At 44.3% G+C, this 18464-nt stretch overlaps 1 protein-coding gene across 2 annotated transcripts; it reads left to right on the top strand.

Moving 5' to 3' along the window:
* Positions 1–4695: 4695 nt before the first annotated feature.
* On the top strand, positions 4696–17370 carry LOC133381102 (zinc finger and SCAN domain-containing protein 31-like). 2 transcript variants are annotated; one of them, XM_061619666.1, is made up of 4 exons: positions 4696–4821; positions 10450–11189; positions 12928–13054; positions 14652–17370. In XM_061619666.1, exons 1-4 carry the CDS (start codon positions 4755–4757, stop codon positions 15593–15595), a joined length of 1878 nt encoding a protein of 625 aa, XP_061475650.1. In that variant the 5' UTR covers positions 4696–4754; the 3' UTR covers positions 15596–17370. The 2 variants fall into 2 exon arrangements, with proteins under 2 accessions (XP_061475650.1, XP_061475651.1); XM_061619667.1 differs by lacking the exon at positions 4696–4821 and adding an exon at positions 5196–5562.
* The last annotated feature ends 1094 nt before the right edge of the window (positions 17371–18464 follow it).

Raw genomic sequence — 18464 nt, 5'->3', positions numbered from 1 at the left:
CGTGGAAAAACAGAACAACAAAGCTGCACAAGAGAGACTGTATGGACAAAAGGCGTGTTATTTTTGTGGTTCCAGGCAACATCTGCAAAGGAATTGTGAAGCAAGAAGAAGAGAAAGAGGAAGAAAACCATGTGTACAGGTGATCTATGCTAGTAAGAATAAGCAATGTATTAACAATGAGCAGGGAAACAACTGCAAAGATTTATGGGCAATTGACAGTGGGGCAACAAATAGTATAATCAAAGATAAATCTATGTTTCATACATTTTGTGACGTAGAGGATCATGTAATAATGGCTGATGGATCTAAGAAACAGATCAAAAGTAGGGGTACAGTGAAATTAGCAGGTTTCAATACCATTATGACAGATGTGCTGTTTGTTCCTGATATCGAATGTAACATTATGGCTGTGTCGAAACTCAATGAAATGGGGTTCACAGTAATGTTCAAAAGGGGTTCAGTGCATGTAATGAGAGGAGAAAAAATATTCATGAAAGGAATAGTGAGGAACTCATTGTTCTTACACGTGAAACAAACAAATCATGTACTCATGTGTGCTAATAAGAAACCCCATAATAATTGTGTTCATTTATGGCACAGAAAACTAGGCCATATAGGATATGAAAATGTGGTGAAAACAACAGAGAACAGTAATGATGTGACATTGAGAAACTGTGAAAAATATGTAGACTGCCACGTGTGTAAACAAACTAGGGCAGTTGTGGCTGCAAAGAACAAAGAAGCCATGCCCAGCACAAATGCACCTTATCAATTAATACACGTGGACTTAGTGGGGCCATTTCAACCTACTCAGGGGGGTGCAAGATATTTCCTGACAATAGTTGATGATTTTTCAAAATTCTGCACTGTTTATTTACTAAAAGCTAAAAGTGAAGCTGCAGAGAAACTGAAAAGATTTATTACAAAAATTGAAGTGCAGTTTGGTGTCAAAATACAGAGAATAAGATCAGATCAAGGAGGAGAGTTCTTAGGACACTCTTTTACTGAATACTTGGATAAAAGAGGAATAAAACAGGAGTTAACAGCCCCTTATAGTCCTCATCAGAACGGGTTAGCTGAATGCTGGAACAGGTTGCTTCAGGACTCAATAAGATCAATGCTATGTGACTCTTCTTTAACACAAGGTTTCTGGAGAGAGTGTGTTCTGTATTCAGCTTACATTCAAAACAGAATATTCCATAAGGCCACTGGAATGTCTCCTTATCAGAAATTGTATGACAGAAAACCCAGATTAAACCATTTGATTAGGTTTGGAGCAGAATGCTGGGTACATGTTCCCAAAAATAAAAGGACAGGGAAGCTGCAAAGGAGAGCAGACAAAGGGTACATGCTGGGATTTGAAAACACGTATTACAGAATATGGCTGCCAAAACAAAGGTCTGTAGTGTTAAGCAGAAGCGTGCAAGCAATAGAGCAGGATTGGGAAGAGAAAACATATGTGGAGTTGGGAAACACTGAAGGTAGTAATGAACAAGAACAGGCAGACACAGTACCTATAAAACAAGAAGAAACAGGCAGCAGTAGTGAATCAAGTTCTAGCTCTGAGAGAGAAACAGAGGAATCGCCTGACACAGACACAGACACTAAGGCAGAAATACAACCACGCAGATCAGAGAGAACAACAAAAGGGATTCCACCTGTTAGATTTAAAATAAATTCCATTAAACATATAGACTTCAGTAACTGGAAAAAGTGGGATGATGGAAATCATGAAGAGTAATGAAATATAATGAAAATGATGCTGAGATTGCAATGGAGTAACTGTATTACAAATGAAAGTGATGTGAACTGAAATAAAAGGAAATGTATCAGAAGAATAAAACCAAATGATGTAAATGTAATGACATGTAAAATGTAACACATGTAAATGGAAGAGAAATGTAACTGGCTGAATGTGGAAATTTAAGGTGGGGGATTGTTGGCTATTAAACCGAGAAAGCAGAGGTTAAATTTCCACAAGTGAGCTACGTGACTTAGAAGCGAAAGTTGGCAGAGCTCGAGCCATCTTCAAGGACACGTTGCTAAGCAACCTAGGCTTGGGCAGCTGGCCTTATCTATATAGAGGGCCAGCAGACACTTGTGAGTGTGGGGGTCGAGGAGTTTGTACAGAGAGAGCTTGTGATATATTGTCAGTAAAGTGACTATTAAAACTTATTGCTTGTCCGGCTCATTGCTTCAACTGGCATCTAGCCTGTCACTATACTGTTCTGCATCCTGGGCATCTGCTTGCGCCAGATACAACATCCAACATCTCCAGGTAAGGCTGGGAGAGAATCCTGCTGTGGTATGTTCTTGTCATAGGAACATAGGAAGCTGCCCGAGTCAGACCATTGGTCCATCTAGCTCAGTATTGTCTACACAGACCGGCAGCAGTTGTCCAGGGGTTTGGGCAGTGGACATTCCCAATCCGTTCTGGAGACGCCAGGGATTGGATCTGGGACCTTCTGCATCCAAGGTAGATGCTCTGCCACTGAGTGACGGCCCTTCCCAAAATGCCTTCCTTTGTCAGTGAGCCCTGGCAGGCATATCTGGCTGCACTGGCAGCACTGGGTGGCTGCTCTTTTAATTCCCTACCGTGCCCCAGAATGACTAATGATAACTTGGGGATATTGTGGGAAATTACAAGGGTGTTTAGAACCAGAGGCCTGGTGCTGATCAGAGTGCCGGACCACAAAGAAGAAATTGAACAGTGGGTCTTGCAAGCATTGAATACCTGACAGCTGCCCAATTATGCCAGGTGCTGGCTGAATTAGTACTAATAGCAAAGTTTGATTCTGTGTGTTTGGGCATGAATAGGGACAATGCTTTCCTGCTCATTGCAGCTATTAATTAACTTAGCAATGCTACTGCAACGATTATGTTATTGCCAGTTGTTGCTGTTGTAAACAATCACTCTGATCCCTTTGCATATAGTTTTCATTGATACTTTTTCCATTTAATTGGAAAATTAAATCTTGTAACAGTGCTTTTGGTTCCACTGTTTACAAAGGGGTCACTGTCGCTCTCACTCTCTGTACACCCATTCCTGATATATTGAATGGACTCTAGTCCACAAAAGCTTATGCAATAATATAGTTGTTAATCTTCTGAGATGTCACTAGACTCTTTTGTTGTTTTTCCGTTGCCTGTCAGCTGTACTAATTAACTCTGCAATATTGCGGCTGGGTTCGCACCTAATGCTAAGCTACAGTTAATATACAGTAGGTCCCCACTCATACAGCAGGTTATGTTCCGGACCCCCGCTGTAAAGTGAAAACCGCTGTAAAGCAGATCCCATTAACTTACATTGACCAAAACGGCGCCCTGCGGCAAAAAACCGCCATAAAAGCGGAACAAGCGCTGTAAGGCAGGGCCTTTCTGCAATTCACAACCGCTGTATTAGCGGAACGCTGTAAAGCGGGGTCCTACTGAAAACCAAAGTTTACAAACCATGGCTTACGAACATTTGTTCTTGGTTCATAAAACCATGGTTAAGCTGCTGGGTCAGGTTTGGATGACCAAACATAGATGCTGATGTGTTTTAATCTCTTTTTAATCTGCTGTTGTTTTTAATAATTTTAAAATGTTTTAATTACTTGTTTTTAACTGTTCTTATTGATAATTTTAAGGGAAGTTTTTTGTAAACAGCTTAGGTTACAATCAAGTGGTATATAACTTTTGTTAAATAAAAAAATCAAACAAATTATAAATGATAGTTTATAAACCATGGCTTAGTGTTATATATGAAGCAGGGCACCAGCATGAAAGGGGATTATATTAGCCATTGAGAAGAGTCTTCGAACTTATTTCCTTGTCGTTTCCTGCTGATTGGAGCCAAGCAGAGTGAAATGAGTTCCTATTAGTTCCTACTTCAAAAAGCCAAGTCGTGGAGAGTGAGAATTCTGTAATTGCAGAAGAAGAGACAGTAAATCCTGATAGCATCCCATCTACATCATCAAGCAGTTTGGTAGCAGCAGGAGATAAACATGTAGACACTGAATTAAAAAATTCAAGCAATATCTCTGACAGTGAGAAAGGATAGTCAAATGATGAAAGAGACAGAGAAGCAGAAGTAATATTCAAGCCTGGCTGGATTATTCTGTATTGTTAGAAGTTTATATAATGTTAGAAGGGAGCATGGCTGTGACTATCCTGAAGGGACCCTGCACTTCTGCATTTGCCACTACACTTCTGCTTTTGAAAAACCCAGAGGGTGTTGCTTTCCCCACTTCTGGTTGCAGATCTAGATAGTGTCCATTTCCTTGGCATATATTGTCAATCCTTTCACATGCGCCTCAGTGACTGCAGTCTATGAAAAGGCAGGTTGTGCACTGCATGATGCCTTATTGTTTATGTGCATGCATGAACATGGATGTGCGGCTAGAGACAAGAATGCACCATTTCCTTCCTCCCATCCCTGAGATTTAACTGTTAAAGACCTGGGAACAGGGCTGAACCCTGTAGAACGGCAGGTCAAGCAAGCCACATTTTAATTAGATATCCCCCCACCAAAAAAAGGACAAAATGGGGCATCCAATGGCCAAGGAGAGAGAGAGGTCAACAGTGGGAAGGTTGGATGTGCATATGTAACCTCTCCATTCATGTTTTAGGAAGCCTGTCTGTCTTCACCATGAAGGGGTTAAACACACAGAGCTGTAAGCGTGCTAGAGAAGCCTGCAAACTTGTGACCTAAGCCAAGGCACCTTCCTGATCCACTGCCTTCCTTTTTCGCACCAGGGGGTTTTGCGCTTTGGATGGAGCCATTGGAGGTTGTAGATCTCTTCCCAGAGGTTGCAGCAATGCGGAAGCTGCAAGGAGCAGGTGAGTTAAAGCCCCGAGAGGCCACTGGGTGAAAAGAAGAAAAATAAATTAAAAGAGAGATGCCAGAAAGCAATAATTGTGGGGGAGGGCTGCAGGAGGGCATTCCTATAGCTTCCTTGTAGGGTTGCCAGCATGTCATCTGCCTTCTGTGCCTGTGCTTTTGTCAGGGGCCTGATGTGCAGCAATCAGTGACAGCATTTACTTCCCTTGCCATGGAAAGCTGATTGCTGCATGGCAATCAGCAACCATGCTGTGAAAGGCACAGGAGCAGGCCATGATGGCTTCCCCCAGGTCAGTTGGCAACCTGTCTGAAGCAACTTCGTGGGGTGGAAATCAAAGCAATGAAGCGTTTCACGGCATGAAGATGAGCGTTAATGCCTGCTGTTTAAAAGTACAGGAGCAGGGATGGTTTAAAAACTGGCAACTCTAAGCGTAGCAAGGGCTAAGAGTAACAACGGTACATTTATATGTCAGTCTTTCAGTGCACAAGGTGCTTCACACGCACATTATCTCAATAATCCTTGCAACTGGGGAGAGCCCCTTTTCACTCTGGGCCTGCTTGGAGGCTTGAGCGCTTGCCCTCCCACTCCTTTTGATGTCAAAGTCAGGTTTTCCACCTTATTTCCGCTTCATACATGAACGAGAGAAGGTCATGATTAAACAAATGCGACCACCAAGAGTGTCCGCAGAAAAAAAATTTGGGGAGTGGGGAGATCTATGAATCGTCATAATCCATCAAAGGTGAGGATTTCAGACCATGGCTGATGTTTGCAAGGATACAGACCAGGCATCCCTTTGAAAGTGGCATTCATTTAAGGTGCCCAAAGAATTCTCAGCTGAGCTTCCCCGTACGAGTGAAGTCTAGACTTTCAGACTTTTTAACATTTCAAAGGGAGAGAGGTCACCCATCAAGATAGGGACCAGTAAATGTCTTTTGCCAAGGGTGGTCACTTTGCACCTGATAAGAAAAGTTTTGGCTTTTATTGACCAATCCACTCTTCCTAGGGCTTAAAGCCACTGAGTTAGTTTCTCATTGTAAATGTACTGCCTTCAAGTCGATTCCGACTTATGGCCAGAGCTTCGGAGAGTTACTTTTTTAAACTACAACTCCCATCAGCCCTCTTCCATCCTTAATCCCCGAACTATCCAGCTGGTCTTTTTGGCACCATAGCTTCATGGGGGCAGTTTGAGTTTAAGAAATAACAGAGTTAAGGAAGAATAATCCAAAATGACTTACAGATACTATAATGAGTACAACAGCTAATAATAAAGCACTCCTATGAGTAAAATCTAATGGCTTTAATATAGTAGTTCTTAACTGGAACCTAAATCAGGTTTGTTCAAATACAGGATTCTATCAATCAGCATTAGTAAACAGTCCTTCATCTGGCCACTGAAGAAGACCAGAAGGTGGAAACGCATCTGGCCAACCTACTCCAGGTGCACCCCTTTTAGGACATCGTATTGCTTTATTGTTGGCTGTTGCATTTCTTTTATTTCATGGTGATTAAATACTCACTTTAGTGTCTCACCCATTTTGGAATATTCTTCCTTAATTCTGTTTTTTCTCAGCTTGTCCTTTGTTAAGGAAAATCAAGTCCCTTTGTGTGTTTGTTTGCCATTTGAGTTTATCATCATCATCAACAACAAAATAGATCCTAAAAGAGCCTTGCCATCATAGCTTTCTACAGACATAAGAGCCCTATCCACCTATTACTTGTGTGTAGAACATAAGCATTAGTGTACAGATGAGGGCCGCACTTTTAGCCTCACAAACCTTCTTTGAGTGTGTGAAGCAGTGTTTTTCAGGCCGTGAAAAGCCAGTGGGCTTTGGGCCACTTTCTGGTGGACCTCCGTGCCACAGCTTGTCCGGTGGCTTCCTCACTTGCCCTGCCCTGCTGCCTAGCCCTGCCAGAGCCTTTTGCCAGCCCTAGCAACTCCTTGCATGCTGAGTGAAGGTGGCCAGCAGACTGAGAAGTTTGGGGAAGGGGGGAGAAGAGGGAGGGTTGGTCTCCCTCCTCTGAGGGGAAAGGGCCAAAGGAGATACTGAAGGAAACTAGAAAGTGAGATCATTATTTTATGATGATAAATAACAATTGCCCAATTAATCTGGTATGCTCTTTTAGTTGATTGCCAATGTTTTAAATTGATTAATCTAACCCAGGGATGGACAGAAGGAAGCTCTGGAACTACTGAGGATGATTTGAAGTAGATCTGCCATGATTTTTGACTCCCAATTGTCAAACAAATTCCCCTGCCAAAAAAAGAAATGGGGGGGGGAGGACCAGCAGTGGATTTTGGTGGGGAAGAACTGGGCTCAGTTTGGTTTGTTGTTGTTATGTGCCTTCAAGTCGATTACGACTTATGGCGACCCTATGAATCAGCGACCTCTAATAGCATCTGTTACAAACCACACTGTTCGGATCTTGTAAGTTCACATCTGTGGCTTCCTTTATGGAATAAATCTCTTGTTTGGCCTTCCTCTTTTTCTACTCCCTTCTGTTTTTCCCAGCATTATTGTCTTTTCTAGTGAGTCCTGTCTTCTCATGATGTGTCCAAAGTATGATAACCTCAGTTTCATCATTTTAGCTTCTAGTGATAGTTCTGGTTTAATTTGTTCTAATACCCAATTACTTGGCTTTTTTGCAGTCCATGGTGTGTGCAAAGCTCTCCTCCAACACCACATTTCAAATGAGTTGATTTTTCTCTTATCAGCTTTTTTCACTATCCAACTTTCACATCCATACATAGAGATCGGGAGTACCATGGTCTGAATGATCCTGACTTTAGTGTTCAGTGATACATCTTTGCATTTGAGGACCTTTTCCAGTTCTCTCACTGCTGCCGTCCCCAGTCCTAGCTTTCTTCTGATTTCTTGACTATTGTCTCCATTTTGGTTAATGACCGTGCTGAGGTATTAATAATCCTTGACAAGTTCAATGTCCTCATTGTCAACTTTAAAGTTACATAAATCTTCTGTTGTCATTACTTTAGTCTTCTAATGTTCAGCTGTAGTCCTGCTTTTGTGCTTTCCTCTTTAACTTTCATCAGCATTCGTTTCAGATCATTACTGGTTTCTGCTAGTAGTATGGAATCATCTGCATATCTTAAATTATTGATATTTCTCCCTCTAATTTTCACACCTCCATCTTGGTCCAATCCTGCTTTCCGTATGATATGTTCTGCGTACAGATTAAACAAATAGGGTGATAAAATACACCCGTCTCACATCATTTCCTATTGTGAACCAATTAGTTTCTCCATATTCTGTCCTTACAGTAGCCTCTTGTCCAGAGAATAGGTTGTGCATCAGGACAATCAGATACTGTGGACCGCCATTTCGTGATCTACACAGTCAAAGGCTTTGCTGTAATCTATAAAGCACAGGGTGATTTCCTTCTGAAATTTCTTGGTCCGTTCCATTATCCAACGTATGTTTGCGATATGATCTAGTACTCAAAACAAATTCCTGGGCTCAGAATTCTTTAACTCTAAGTGCATGACTTTTGCACTTGGCTGCAGTTGATAGGTCTCAGGTTTGTATAAAATGAATCGAAGGAACCACAAAGTGCCCACTCCCAGTTAGGGAGTTCCTCTTAAGTTTCTTATTTCTCCAGTCTTATACTCAGTTCTCAATGTTTCCACAGCAATTTGCATTTAAAATAACTCATGAAAATCCAACAGCATTTTAGTGCCGATTTCTCCTAAGAAACACATTTTGGCATGCAGTTTTGACTAATATACACATATTTGCAAGCAACTTCCCCATTCTTCCATGTTATTTTTACCGATATATGTGTTTTTATACCCATTGCCCCCCTAATATATGCATGTTTGTACATGCAGTTTGGTTGCAGAATTGCACTGAAGAATTTGGAGAAGCATACATTTCAAAGCAGAGCTGTGCTCTGGTTTGCTATTTGTTCAGGAAGTGCAAATTAGGGAGTTTCTCACTAAAATGCAAACAAAATCAAACTTCTTCTCCATCCCAACCCCCAATCTAACCAATTAATCGACTGAGGATGCAGTCCTATATACCTACTTAGCTGGGAGTAAAAACGGAAAATGGACTGCCTTCAAGTCGATTCCGACTTATGGGCGACCCTATGAATAGGGTTTTCATGGTAACTGTATTCAGAGGGGGTTTACCACTGCCTTCCTCTACCTGGGAGTAAGTCCCACTAAATTAAATTTTATTTATTTATAAATAAGTTTTGTTTTTGTTAACCTGCCTTTCACCATAAGGTCCCAGGGCTGGTTATTCATGGAGGATAAGGCTATGAAATGCTACTAGCCATGATGGCTGTGCTTTGCCACCATAGTCAGAGGTAGTATGCTTCTGAAAACCAATTGCCGGCAGTCACAGGAGGGTAGAGTGTGCTTGCAGTCAGGTCTTGCATGGGGGCCTCCCATTGGGGCATCTCGCTGGCCACTGTGAGAACAGGATGCTGGACTAGAGGGGCCACTGGTTTGATCAAGCAGGCTCTTCTGATGTTCTTACATTCTTAACAATATAATATACAAATACATCAAGCAGATATAATTATAAAACCAAATCCCGACACAAACCTACCCATACGCTACACTCAACATCAAAGTCCTACTCCGGGTGCTTACTCCGAGGGAAGCTCGGAGGCTGGCAACAAAGGAGAGGGCCTTCTCAGTGGTGGCCCCCAAATTATGGAATTATTTTTCTGACGAGGTGCACCTGGCGCCAACCCTGTTATCTTTTCGGTGCCAGATCAAGACTTTCCTCTTCTCCCAGGCATTTTTAACAGCATTTGATTAACGTGTTTTTGACTTGCTTATCGGTTTTTATGGGTTTTAATGGTTTAAATTTGTATATTGATTTTCAGTGTTCTTAATTGTTGTAAACCGCCCAGAGAGCTTTGGCTATGGGGTGGTATATAAATGCAATCAATCAATCAATCAGTCTGTTCCAAATGGAACAGAACAGTATAAATTTAGCAAAAGAGACAACTCCCCCAAAACAAAATGCCTTAAGTGCCAAAGGCCAGGGTAAAGAGATGCCTCTTCAGCATACAGTGAAAGCTGTACAGCAAAGACGCTCTGTGGGGAAGGAATTCCCCCACTTAGGGGCTGTCTCCTGGACCACCATTCTCTGAACCTCTGAGGGTGGCAGAACATAGGAAGCTGCCTGATACCTAACCAGACCATTGGTCCACCTAGCTCAGTATTGTCTACACTGACTGGCAGTGGCTCTTCAGGGTTTCCGGCAGAGTTCTGTCCCAGCCCTACCTGGAGATTCCAGGGATTGAACCTGGGACCTTCTGCATCCAGAGCAGATGTTCAAAATAGCAAAAAAACAACAGATATGCAGCACAAGAAGGGAGGGAGAGCAGAGGACGGGAGATAGCTATGGGAAACTGCTATGAGGACTGTTCCAGTCTCAATGGAAAATAAATGGAGTAGCAGAGAGAGAGGGCAGAACTATCAAGAGAGCCCTCTCTGTGGATCTTTACACCAAGAAGGTTGGTAGGGATGGAGACCGCCTTTCAGATATTTTCGGCCTAAGTGGGGCTTACTTCTAAAAAGGCACATACGGGGTTTTGTTGCAGTGGTTGCAACTCACTTTGCACGTTCTCAAGAACTGAATTTCCTCTTCAGTGCAGGAACTGCAGCCGGAAATAAAAATGGAGGAGCAGGACCCCACAGGATCGGAATCCCGGGGGAGGCTGGAGGCAAGCGAAAGAGAGCCTCACATGGTCCAAGTCGGGACCATCAAGGCATTTCTGACTGGAGAAGGCCCACTGCAAGTTAAGCAGGAGCCAGAGGAAGGGCTGCAGCAGCGCTGGGAAAACCAGTGGCAGGAGTTCCTGAAGACAGTGGAATCCCCTTGCTCAGGGTGGAGGCACCTCAAGTTACCTGAGCCCATCTCCGAGGAGGAGACCAAGGAATTCCAGGCCTCCTTCAAGGAAATAGATGGTGCCAGTCAGTGGCCTAGAGGAGAATGGGCAATTCCAATGGTACCGGGCCTCCGGGGAGCCCAAAAACCCGACAGAGGTCTGGATTCTTCAGCAAAAAGGAAGGATGAGATGGCGAGCGAGGACGCCGTGGATTTAGAGACGCGACGCCAACGCTTCAGGCACTTTTGTTACCAAGAGGCCGAGGGGCCCGGGGATGTTTGCAAGCAGCTCTGGAAACTTTGCCACCAGTGGCTGAAGCCAGAGAGACGCTCCAAGGACCAGATCCTGGAGGTGTTGATCTTGGAGCAGTTCCTGGCCGTCCTGCCTTGGGAAATGCAAAGCTGGGTCAGCAAACGGAGCCCGGAGACCTGCAGCCAGGCGGTGGCCCTGGCGGAGGCCTTCCTCCTGAAGCTGCAAGATTCTGAGGGGTGGGGAGGAACGGTGAGGACATTCTCAGTGGGGCAGCCCTGAAAGGCCCAGAGGAAATAGCAGGGATGTTGTCTCATAGTATGAAAAACATAGGCCTGGCATTTCCCCAAGCCTGTGTTTAAAAAATTTTTTTTTCTCATCTAGTTTGGCCCTAAGCTAAACAGTATGGTGACAGACCTGTTTGTTTGAACCAGGGATGGGGGAATCGCAGGCCCAAGGCCTGAAGGAAGCTTCTGTACAGTAGGGCCCCGCTTTACAGCAATTCGCTAATACAGCGGTCTCAATTAGATGCAATTGGACTAAAGCCCCACTCATACGGCACTTGCTCTGCTTTTACGGCGGTTTTCCGGCATTCTATTAAATGGGTTCCGCTTTACAGCGCTTTTCGCTTTACAGTGGGGGTCTGGAACATAACCCGCTGTATGAGTGGGGCCCTACTGTATCTAGCACTCAGAACTCTCTCCAGGCCACACCCCCTCTCTTAAGGCCACACCCTTCACCAGCCCTGCTTCGCAGCCAGCGTTTTTGCCTAGCTGGAATGTGTCTGATAATGACACTTGGTTGACTGGACAGAGGATAAAGAGGAGCATGTGGAAATTAGCCTGCTGTACAAAATTGCATTCGTTGCTCTGCCCCATTTTCTCTCTGGGCTGGCCTACCACTAGCATGTCCCTCACCCCAGAAGGTTGCCTAGAAAGGAATGCAGACCTCAGAATGAAAAAAACATTTTCCTACCCCAGGATTAAACTTAGGTCTGCCCTCTCCCAGTGATGTATCAAGTGAGGGGAGGGGTGTCCTTGGGCCTTTATTGAGCCACCTTCTCATCACTGCTGCCTTCTCCCTTTCAGCCAAATCTGCACTGCCACCCAGAGCAGGAGGGCGAAGCTAGCAATGGCTACAATTTCCAGAGTGCTTTAACAGTCAATCCGTCTGAACAGGGGATTCTGGGAATTTTCACTCTGTGAGGGGACTAGGGCTCTCCGAACAACTGTCAGCACCCTTAACAAACCACACTTCCCAGGATTCTTTGGGGAAGCCAAGACCATTTAAAGTGGTTTCATAGTGCTTTAAATGTATTGTGCAGGCAGAGCCCTGTCTATGTCAGATCATTGGCCCATCTGACTCAATACTGTCTATACCAGGGATGGGGGACCTTGGGCCTGGGGGCCAAATGCGGCCCTCCAGGCCTCTCTGCCTGGCCCTTGGGACTCCTCAAGCCACACACCCTCTCCCCTAGGCTGCATCTCTCAGTGGCCCTACTTTGCACTCTCCCTGAGATTTTTGCTTGGCTGGAATTAGTTCTTGAACTCTGGTCATGGTTCATGTTTTCCTGGATGGAGGCCAGAGAGGGGTGTGTGAATGTGGGTAGAAATGAGCTTGCTCTACAAAGGTAAAATTCGCAATGGTTACCCTGCCCAGTTCTGCCTCTGGCCTCACCTATTTTATTCATTTATTACATTTCTACATTTATTACATTTCATGATAGAAACCCAAGGCGGCTTACATATGGTTCCCAGGCGGTCTCCCATCCAGGCACTGACCAGACCTGACCCTGCTTAACTTCAGCAGGGAGCTGGCCTCATGTGCCTTCGGACCATAGCCTGGGACCTATGTTCTTGTTCTTGGGTTATACCTTTCTACATCACAGGTCCGATTTACATTCTTAGAATGAATTAATTCTTATAATTAAGCCTCCTGCACCGATCCTTATTAACGTCCTTATAATTAACATGTCTGCTTCTTTTTGCAGGAGCCAGGGCTGTCAGTAGGGTCATTGGTGAGTACCCCAAATTCAGAGCAGGACCCTTCAGACCCCATGAAGATGCCGCTGTCTGTGGAAGCCAAGCAGGAGGATGGCAGAGACGCTCTTTTCTTTGGTAAACAATTACAAGACTCAGTCTGCTGGTTTTTCAAACATATATAAAAATATGGCTGTGGACAGTGGAGATAGAACATGGCTATCTTGGCTAGTAGCCTTATTCTCTGTGAATTTGTTTATCCTCCATGTAATTTTTGCTACCCACAACTCACCACCCTCAAAAATTTGTTGTTAAGGGTTGGATGACCTTCTAGAACAGATTGGCAGAAGGGGTGTGCTGGGGGCTTCAGGAAGAAAGTGGAATCGGCAAAAATCGCCTCCTCTCCCCCTCTGTTAGTGGACAACTCTGGATCAAAAGCCCTTCCGTTTGCTTGCACAAGGGTGCCAGGTGGATGCTGCCCACAGACATTTTCTCTGAATAATCTCTGAGGAATTTCAAGCTAGCTTTACATTTCTGGGCCATTGTCTGCAGGATGGGAGGACAGCAGCTGCCATCCCATCCTACCAAAAAGCTTGGGTGCAAAAATTACATGGAGAATAAAAAAATTCACAGAGGGTAAGGCTACTAGCCAAGATAGCCATTTTCTATCTCTACTGTTGGCAGCCGTATTTTTATATATGTTTTAAAAACCAGCAGACTGTTCCAGTGCTCTGGAACTATGTTTTTTAACCTTGGGCACCCAGATGTTGCTGGACCACAGCTCTGTTAAAGATCGGAGACCTCTTACCTCAGTGAGCTCCTGCCGCTGCATCATCCCTGACTATTGGCTGAGCTGGTTGGGAATAACAGGAGTTGTAGTCCAACACCGTGCAAAAATTGCATGGAAGATGAACACATTCATGGAGGATAAGGCAGTCAATGGCTATCAGGCTGAAGAACACTGCCCTGGGTGGAGAATTCTGGGTAATTAAAATGGCTGCCATGGCTGCCACAGGCAGGGGCAAAAAACCAAAACACTTTTAAGAAAGAAAAAGGGCTTGGGAACAGAACGCAAATGTGAATAACAAATGAAAGATGTTGAAGGGCCGTAGCTCAGTGGTAGACCTTGTGCTTTGCATGCAGAAGGTCCCTAGTTCAATCTCTGGCATCTGCAGGTAAGGATGGAAAGAATCCCCTGCCTGAAACCCTGGGCAGCCACTGCTAGTCCGTGTAGACAGTACTGGTTAGATTCAGTATGATTCAGTATAAGGCAGCTTCCTCTATTCCTAAAGATGAAACTATTATTATTTTATTAAATTATTATTTTGATTTCTTGCTTGTCCTTCACTGGGCGGCTTACAGCAATTTAGAAATTTAATATTAAAATCCATTTAAAGCAAAATGTTGACTGGTTTAAGCATGATTTTCTCCAATGATGAACAAAATGACTGTGGGTCACACCATTTAAAGCACATTTAAACACAAGGCTTCCCCCCAAAGAATCCTTGAACTGTAGTGTACCCCATCACAGAGCTACAATTCCCAGCACTTAACAAACTACAGTTCCCAGAATCCTTTGGGGGAAGCCATGTGCTTTTAATATGTGTTAGAGGTGCTTTAAATGTATGATGTGGATGTCTCTTAACAACAAGTATGTGGAGTAATGGCACACAATGGGGGGTAGGGATTCATGCACGCCTCTGCCTCTTGTGCTATAGTTCTCTTTCTTTTCTAGAAGGTGATGGGCAAATGCAGGAGAATGAAGAGGAGACGTTCCAGCTGGAAAGACCTGAGCAAGTGGATATCTGCAGAATATCCTTGGAAAGAGCCAAAGGGGGATTCTTCCAGGGCCTTGAGATGGGGCTGATACAAGGAAGCCCCGAGACACCAGGAGGCCATTGGGAAAACCATCCAGGGAAGGCAGCCAAACAGGCTTTTCTTTACGATGAAGGGGGCACTGGGTTACATGACGGTAGTTTTCAGGAGGGAATAATCAAGTTTAAGATAAAGAAAGAACAGACTGACAGTGGGAGCTTTGAACTCCTCAACAGCCAGGCCATGCAAATGGCCGAGAAGCCATATAAATGCTTATATTGTGGGAAGACCTCAAACTGCAAGGCGAATCTTGTTGTGCATGAGAGAACTCACACGGGAGAGAGACCGTACACATGCTTGGACTGTGGCAAGAGTTTCAACCGGAAATCAACTCTTGTGAGGCACAAGAGGATGCACACGGGGGAGAAACCCTACAAGTGCGCTGAGTGTGGGAGGTGCTTCAGCATCCGGTGCAACCTTATTAATCATGAGAGAATCCACACAGGGGAAAAGCCATACAGCTGCTCCGACTGTGGGCAGAACTTCAGTCGGAGGCTGCAGCTTGTCATACACAGGAGGACCCACACGGGGGAGACTCCATATAGGTGCGCCCAGTGTGGAAAATGCTTCACCCGGCGCTCTTCCCTCTTGACACATGAGAGAATCCACACAGGAGAGAAACCAAACACATGCACGGATTGTGGGAAAAGCTTTATTCAGAAAGGATACCTTCTTATACATAGGCGAATCCACACAGGAGAGAGACCCTATAAATGCTCATTGTGTGAGCAGAGATTTCTTAATCGGAGCGATCTGCGTAGACATGAGAAAATCCACATAGGGGTGAATCCCACTGAGTGTTAGGCTTATCAGAGAGACTGTGGCATCGATACTGACTATTCTTTACCTGCCAAAAGGCAGTAAAGTTTCCTAAAGATAAAAATGTAGAATTTAATTTTTTAAGAATGTCCTGTTTTTAAAAAAATCACAGAACGGTAAGATAAGAGCAAAGAACAAAGGTTTGATATTGAAGATAGTTGGTGAACCAAACCTGAAGCTTTGAAGGCTTCTTAGTTTAGGGAAAAAACGAGACATGATAAAAGGGGGGAACCTTTTTCACCCCATTGTCTGCATTCCATTGTGGGCAATCTTCCAAGGGCAGCATACCAGTGGTGGGCGGTGCCAGAAGCAAAAGTGAGTGGGGCAGTGGATGTAACTCTTACCTTTACGCAGGAGGCCATATTCCAGCCATGCAAAAGTTGGACACCCCATCCCCTCTCTCCTTCCTCCAGCCAGGCTGACAACAGGCAGAATTGTAGTTGAAGGACACATTGCAGCCAGGCAGAAGCACTTAAAGGTGCAGAGCAGTGCAAGCGAAGGGTACCAGCTAGGAGGCTGCCTGACCTAGGGAGGGTCCTGACGTCCAAAGAAAGTGGCCTGGAGGACTGCATTTGGCCCCCGGGCCTAAAGTGCCCTACCCGTGGTTTATGAAATGATACGTGGTGTGGAGAAAGTAGACAGGGTGACGTTCTTCTGCCTTTCTCACACCACCAGAACTTTGGGAGGGCAGGGGGCATGTCACCTGACAAGATGGTTGAGCTGTAGATTCTGGATACATAAAAGAATTTCTTCACACAGTGCGTGTTAACTTGTGGAACTCGGTAGTGGTGGCCACAAGCCGAGACAGCTTTGAAAGGGGTTTAGAGACAGAGAAGAAGAGAAGTTTATGAATGGCTATGAGTTACAGAGTAGCGATGGAGAATCTGTGACCCTCCAGATGTTGCTGGACTCCCAATTGCCGTCAGCCCCAGCCAGTACACCCAATGGTCAGGGATTGTAGTTGTAGTCTGCAGGTCCACAGGTTTTCCATCCCTGTGACAGAGTCATAGACTCTCAAATTTGGAAGAGACCGTAAAGGTAATCTAGTCCAACCCCCTGCCAGTGATGGCTAAATGGAGCATCCATGTTCAGAGGCGGTATGCCTTTGAATAAGAGTTGTTAGCAAGTGGGGCAAGCAACAGAAGGAAAGCTGTTGTCTTCTTGCCTTGCTTGGGGGCTTCCTAGGATTGCGGGCCAGCCACACTGTTGGAATTGGGAATCTAGAGTAGATGGAAGGTCCAATCCAGCAGGGCTCTTATGTTATCCTGATGCTTTTCAAGCCTAAAGTCCTCTTCTTCAGTGGATATGGGGAACTTATGGCCCTTCAGATTTTTTGAACTACAACTCAGCTTTGACCATTGGACATGCTGGCTGGGGCTGATGGGAGCTGGAGCCCAACAACATCCAGAGGGCCACAGGTTTCCCTCACCCCTGGAATATGCAAAAATACCCATGTCTGTAGTATTAACTCGGCCTTACTGTCTGAAGTCACATCCTAATGAATACCAATCACAGCAGGAATTTTAACCGGCCTTCAAGAAATTGTATCAACCCAATACTGAATCTGACATTTATAGCAGATTGTAACACAGTTTTAGGCTTTTGAGGCAAGTAAGAAGGGGAAGTAATAATATTTGTTCTGCACTTCCTATGTAGTTCTCTTTTGCTTCTACGGCAGGGGTGGAAAACCTGTGGGCCCTCCAGATGTTGATGGTCTTGTAAGAAATTTCAAGAAAATAAAACTAAAATAAAGTTTTTTTAAAAATTGCATTTTGCAAAGGTTCTGTCCGAGTGAATGTTCAAAAATCAATATATTGACACAATTAAGATTGCTGCAGCATAATACTACATTCAAAATACCTTTAACAACAGGGCAGTAATACCCAGTGTGTTCAATCAATATTATATTCATATAATAACATATATGACGTTTCATCCATATACAAAATGAATTAACTCATCAATCCTACGCATGCTTTACACAGGGTTCCACTGAGTTCAAGGTAACTTATGCTCCAATACGTGGGATGCTAATCATACTCAGCGTAGACCCATTAAAGTTAATAGGCATGGCTAACTTAGGCTCATTAATTTCAATGGGTCTACTCTGAGTAGGATTTAGTTGGATACACTCCAGTGTGTTTAAGATCATTCCAAAGGTTCTTTTTGCTGTACATTCATGAGGATTTCTGCTCCTGATTGTACGGGGCGGTTATATGCAATCCCACTTTTGATACTGTTTGTGCCTGCAACAGTTTTGGGTTAATATTTGTTTCCAATTGGCGCATTAGAATTAATGGGAAGCTACAATTCCCGTAGCTTCTTGCTGAAATCCTGTAACTTTTCATGTCATAAATGTTCCAGGTTTTTCCCCCCTTTCTCCCGTTTTTCTTACGCTGTAGTGCAAGAGTGTGCCTCCAGATGGCAATCGTACGGTAGCGTTGGGAAAACATTGCAGAACAACAAGTGAAGCAGAATGATGCGTAGACGGACCGGTCGCTCTGGAAGGGCCCTAGGATTGCAGGCTGTAATCCTCTGTGCACTTCCTTGGGGGTTCGTCCCACTGAAGTCGGTGGAACTTACTTCACAGTAAAACAGCACAAGATTGCACAGTAAAACAAACCTGCAGTCCCGTACACACCTACTTATGAAAAATGGCATCTCCAGATATCCTTTTTATTGCACATTCATGCTGATGCTATTGGGACGGGCACATCCCGCTTTCAGTCGTGTCTGCCCCTGCAAACGTTGTGAAGCAGTCATGCTGCTTAATTTCCCATAACTTTTTATACCACACGTGTTCTCATTTATTTATTTGGACCTCCTTTTGTTGCACTGTAGCCCCCTGGACAGA

The sequence above is a fragment of the Rhineura floridana genome, chromosome 3 (assembly GCF_030035675.1).
Source record: "Rhineura floridana isolate rRhiFlo1 chromosome 3, rRhiFlo1.hap2, whole genome shotgun sequence".
NCBI classification, from domain to species: Eukaryota; Metazoa; Chordata; class Lepidosauria; order Squamata; family Rhineuridae; genus Rhineura; species Rhineura floridana.
The sequence above is the reverse complement of the archived record's forward strand: the minus strand, read 5'-3'. Positions and strand labels throughout refer to the sequence as shown.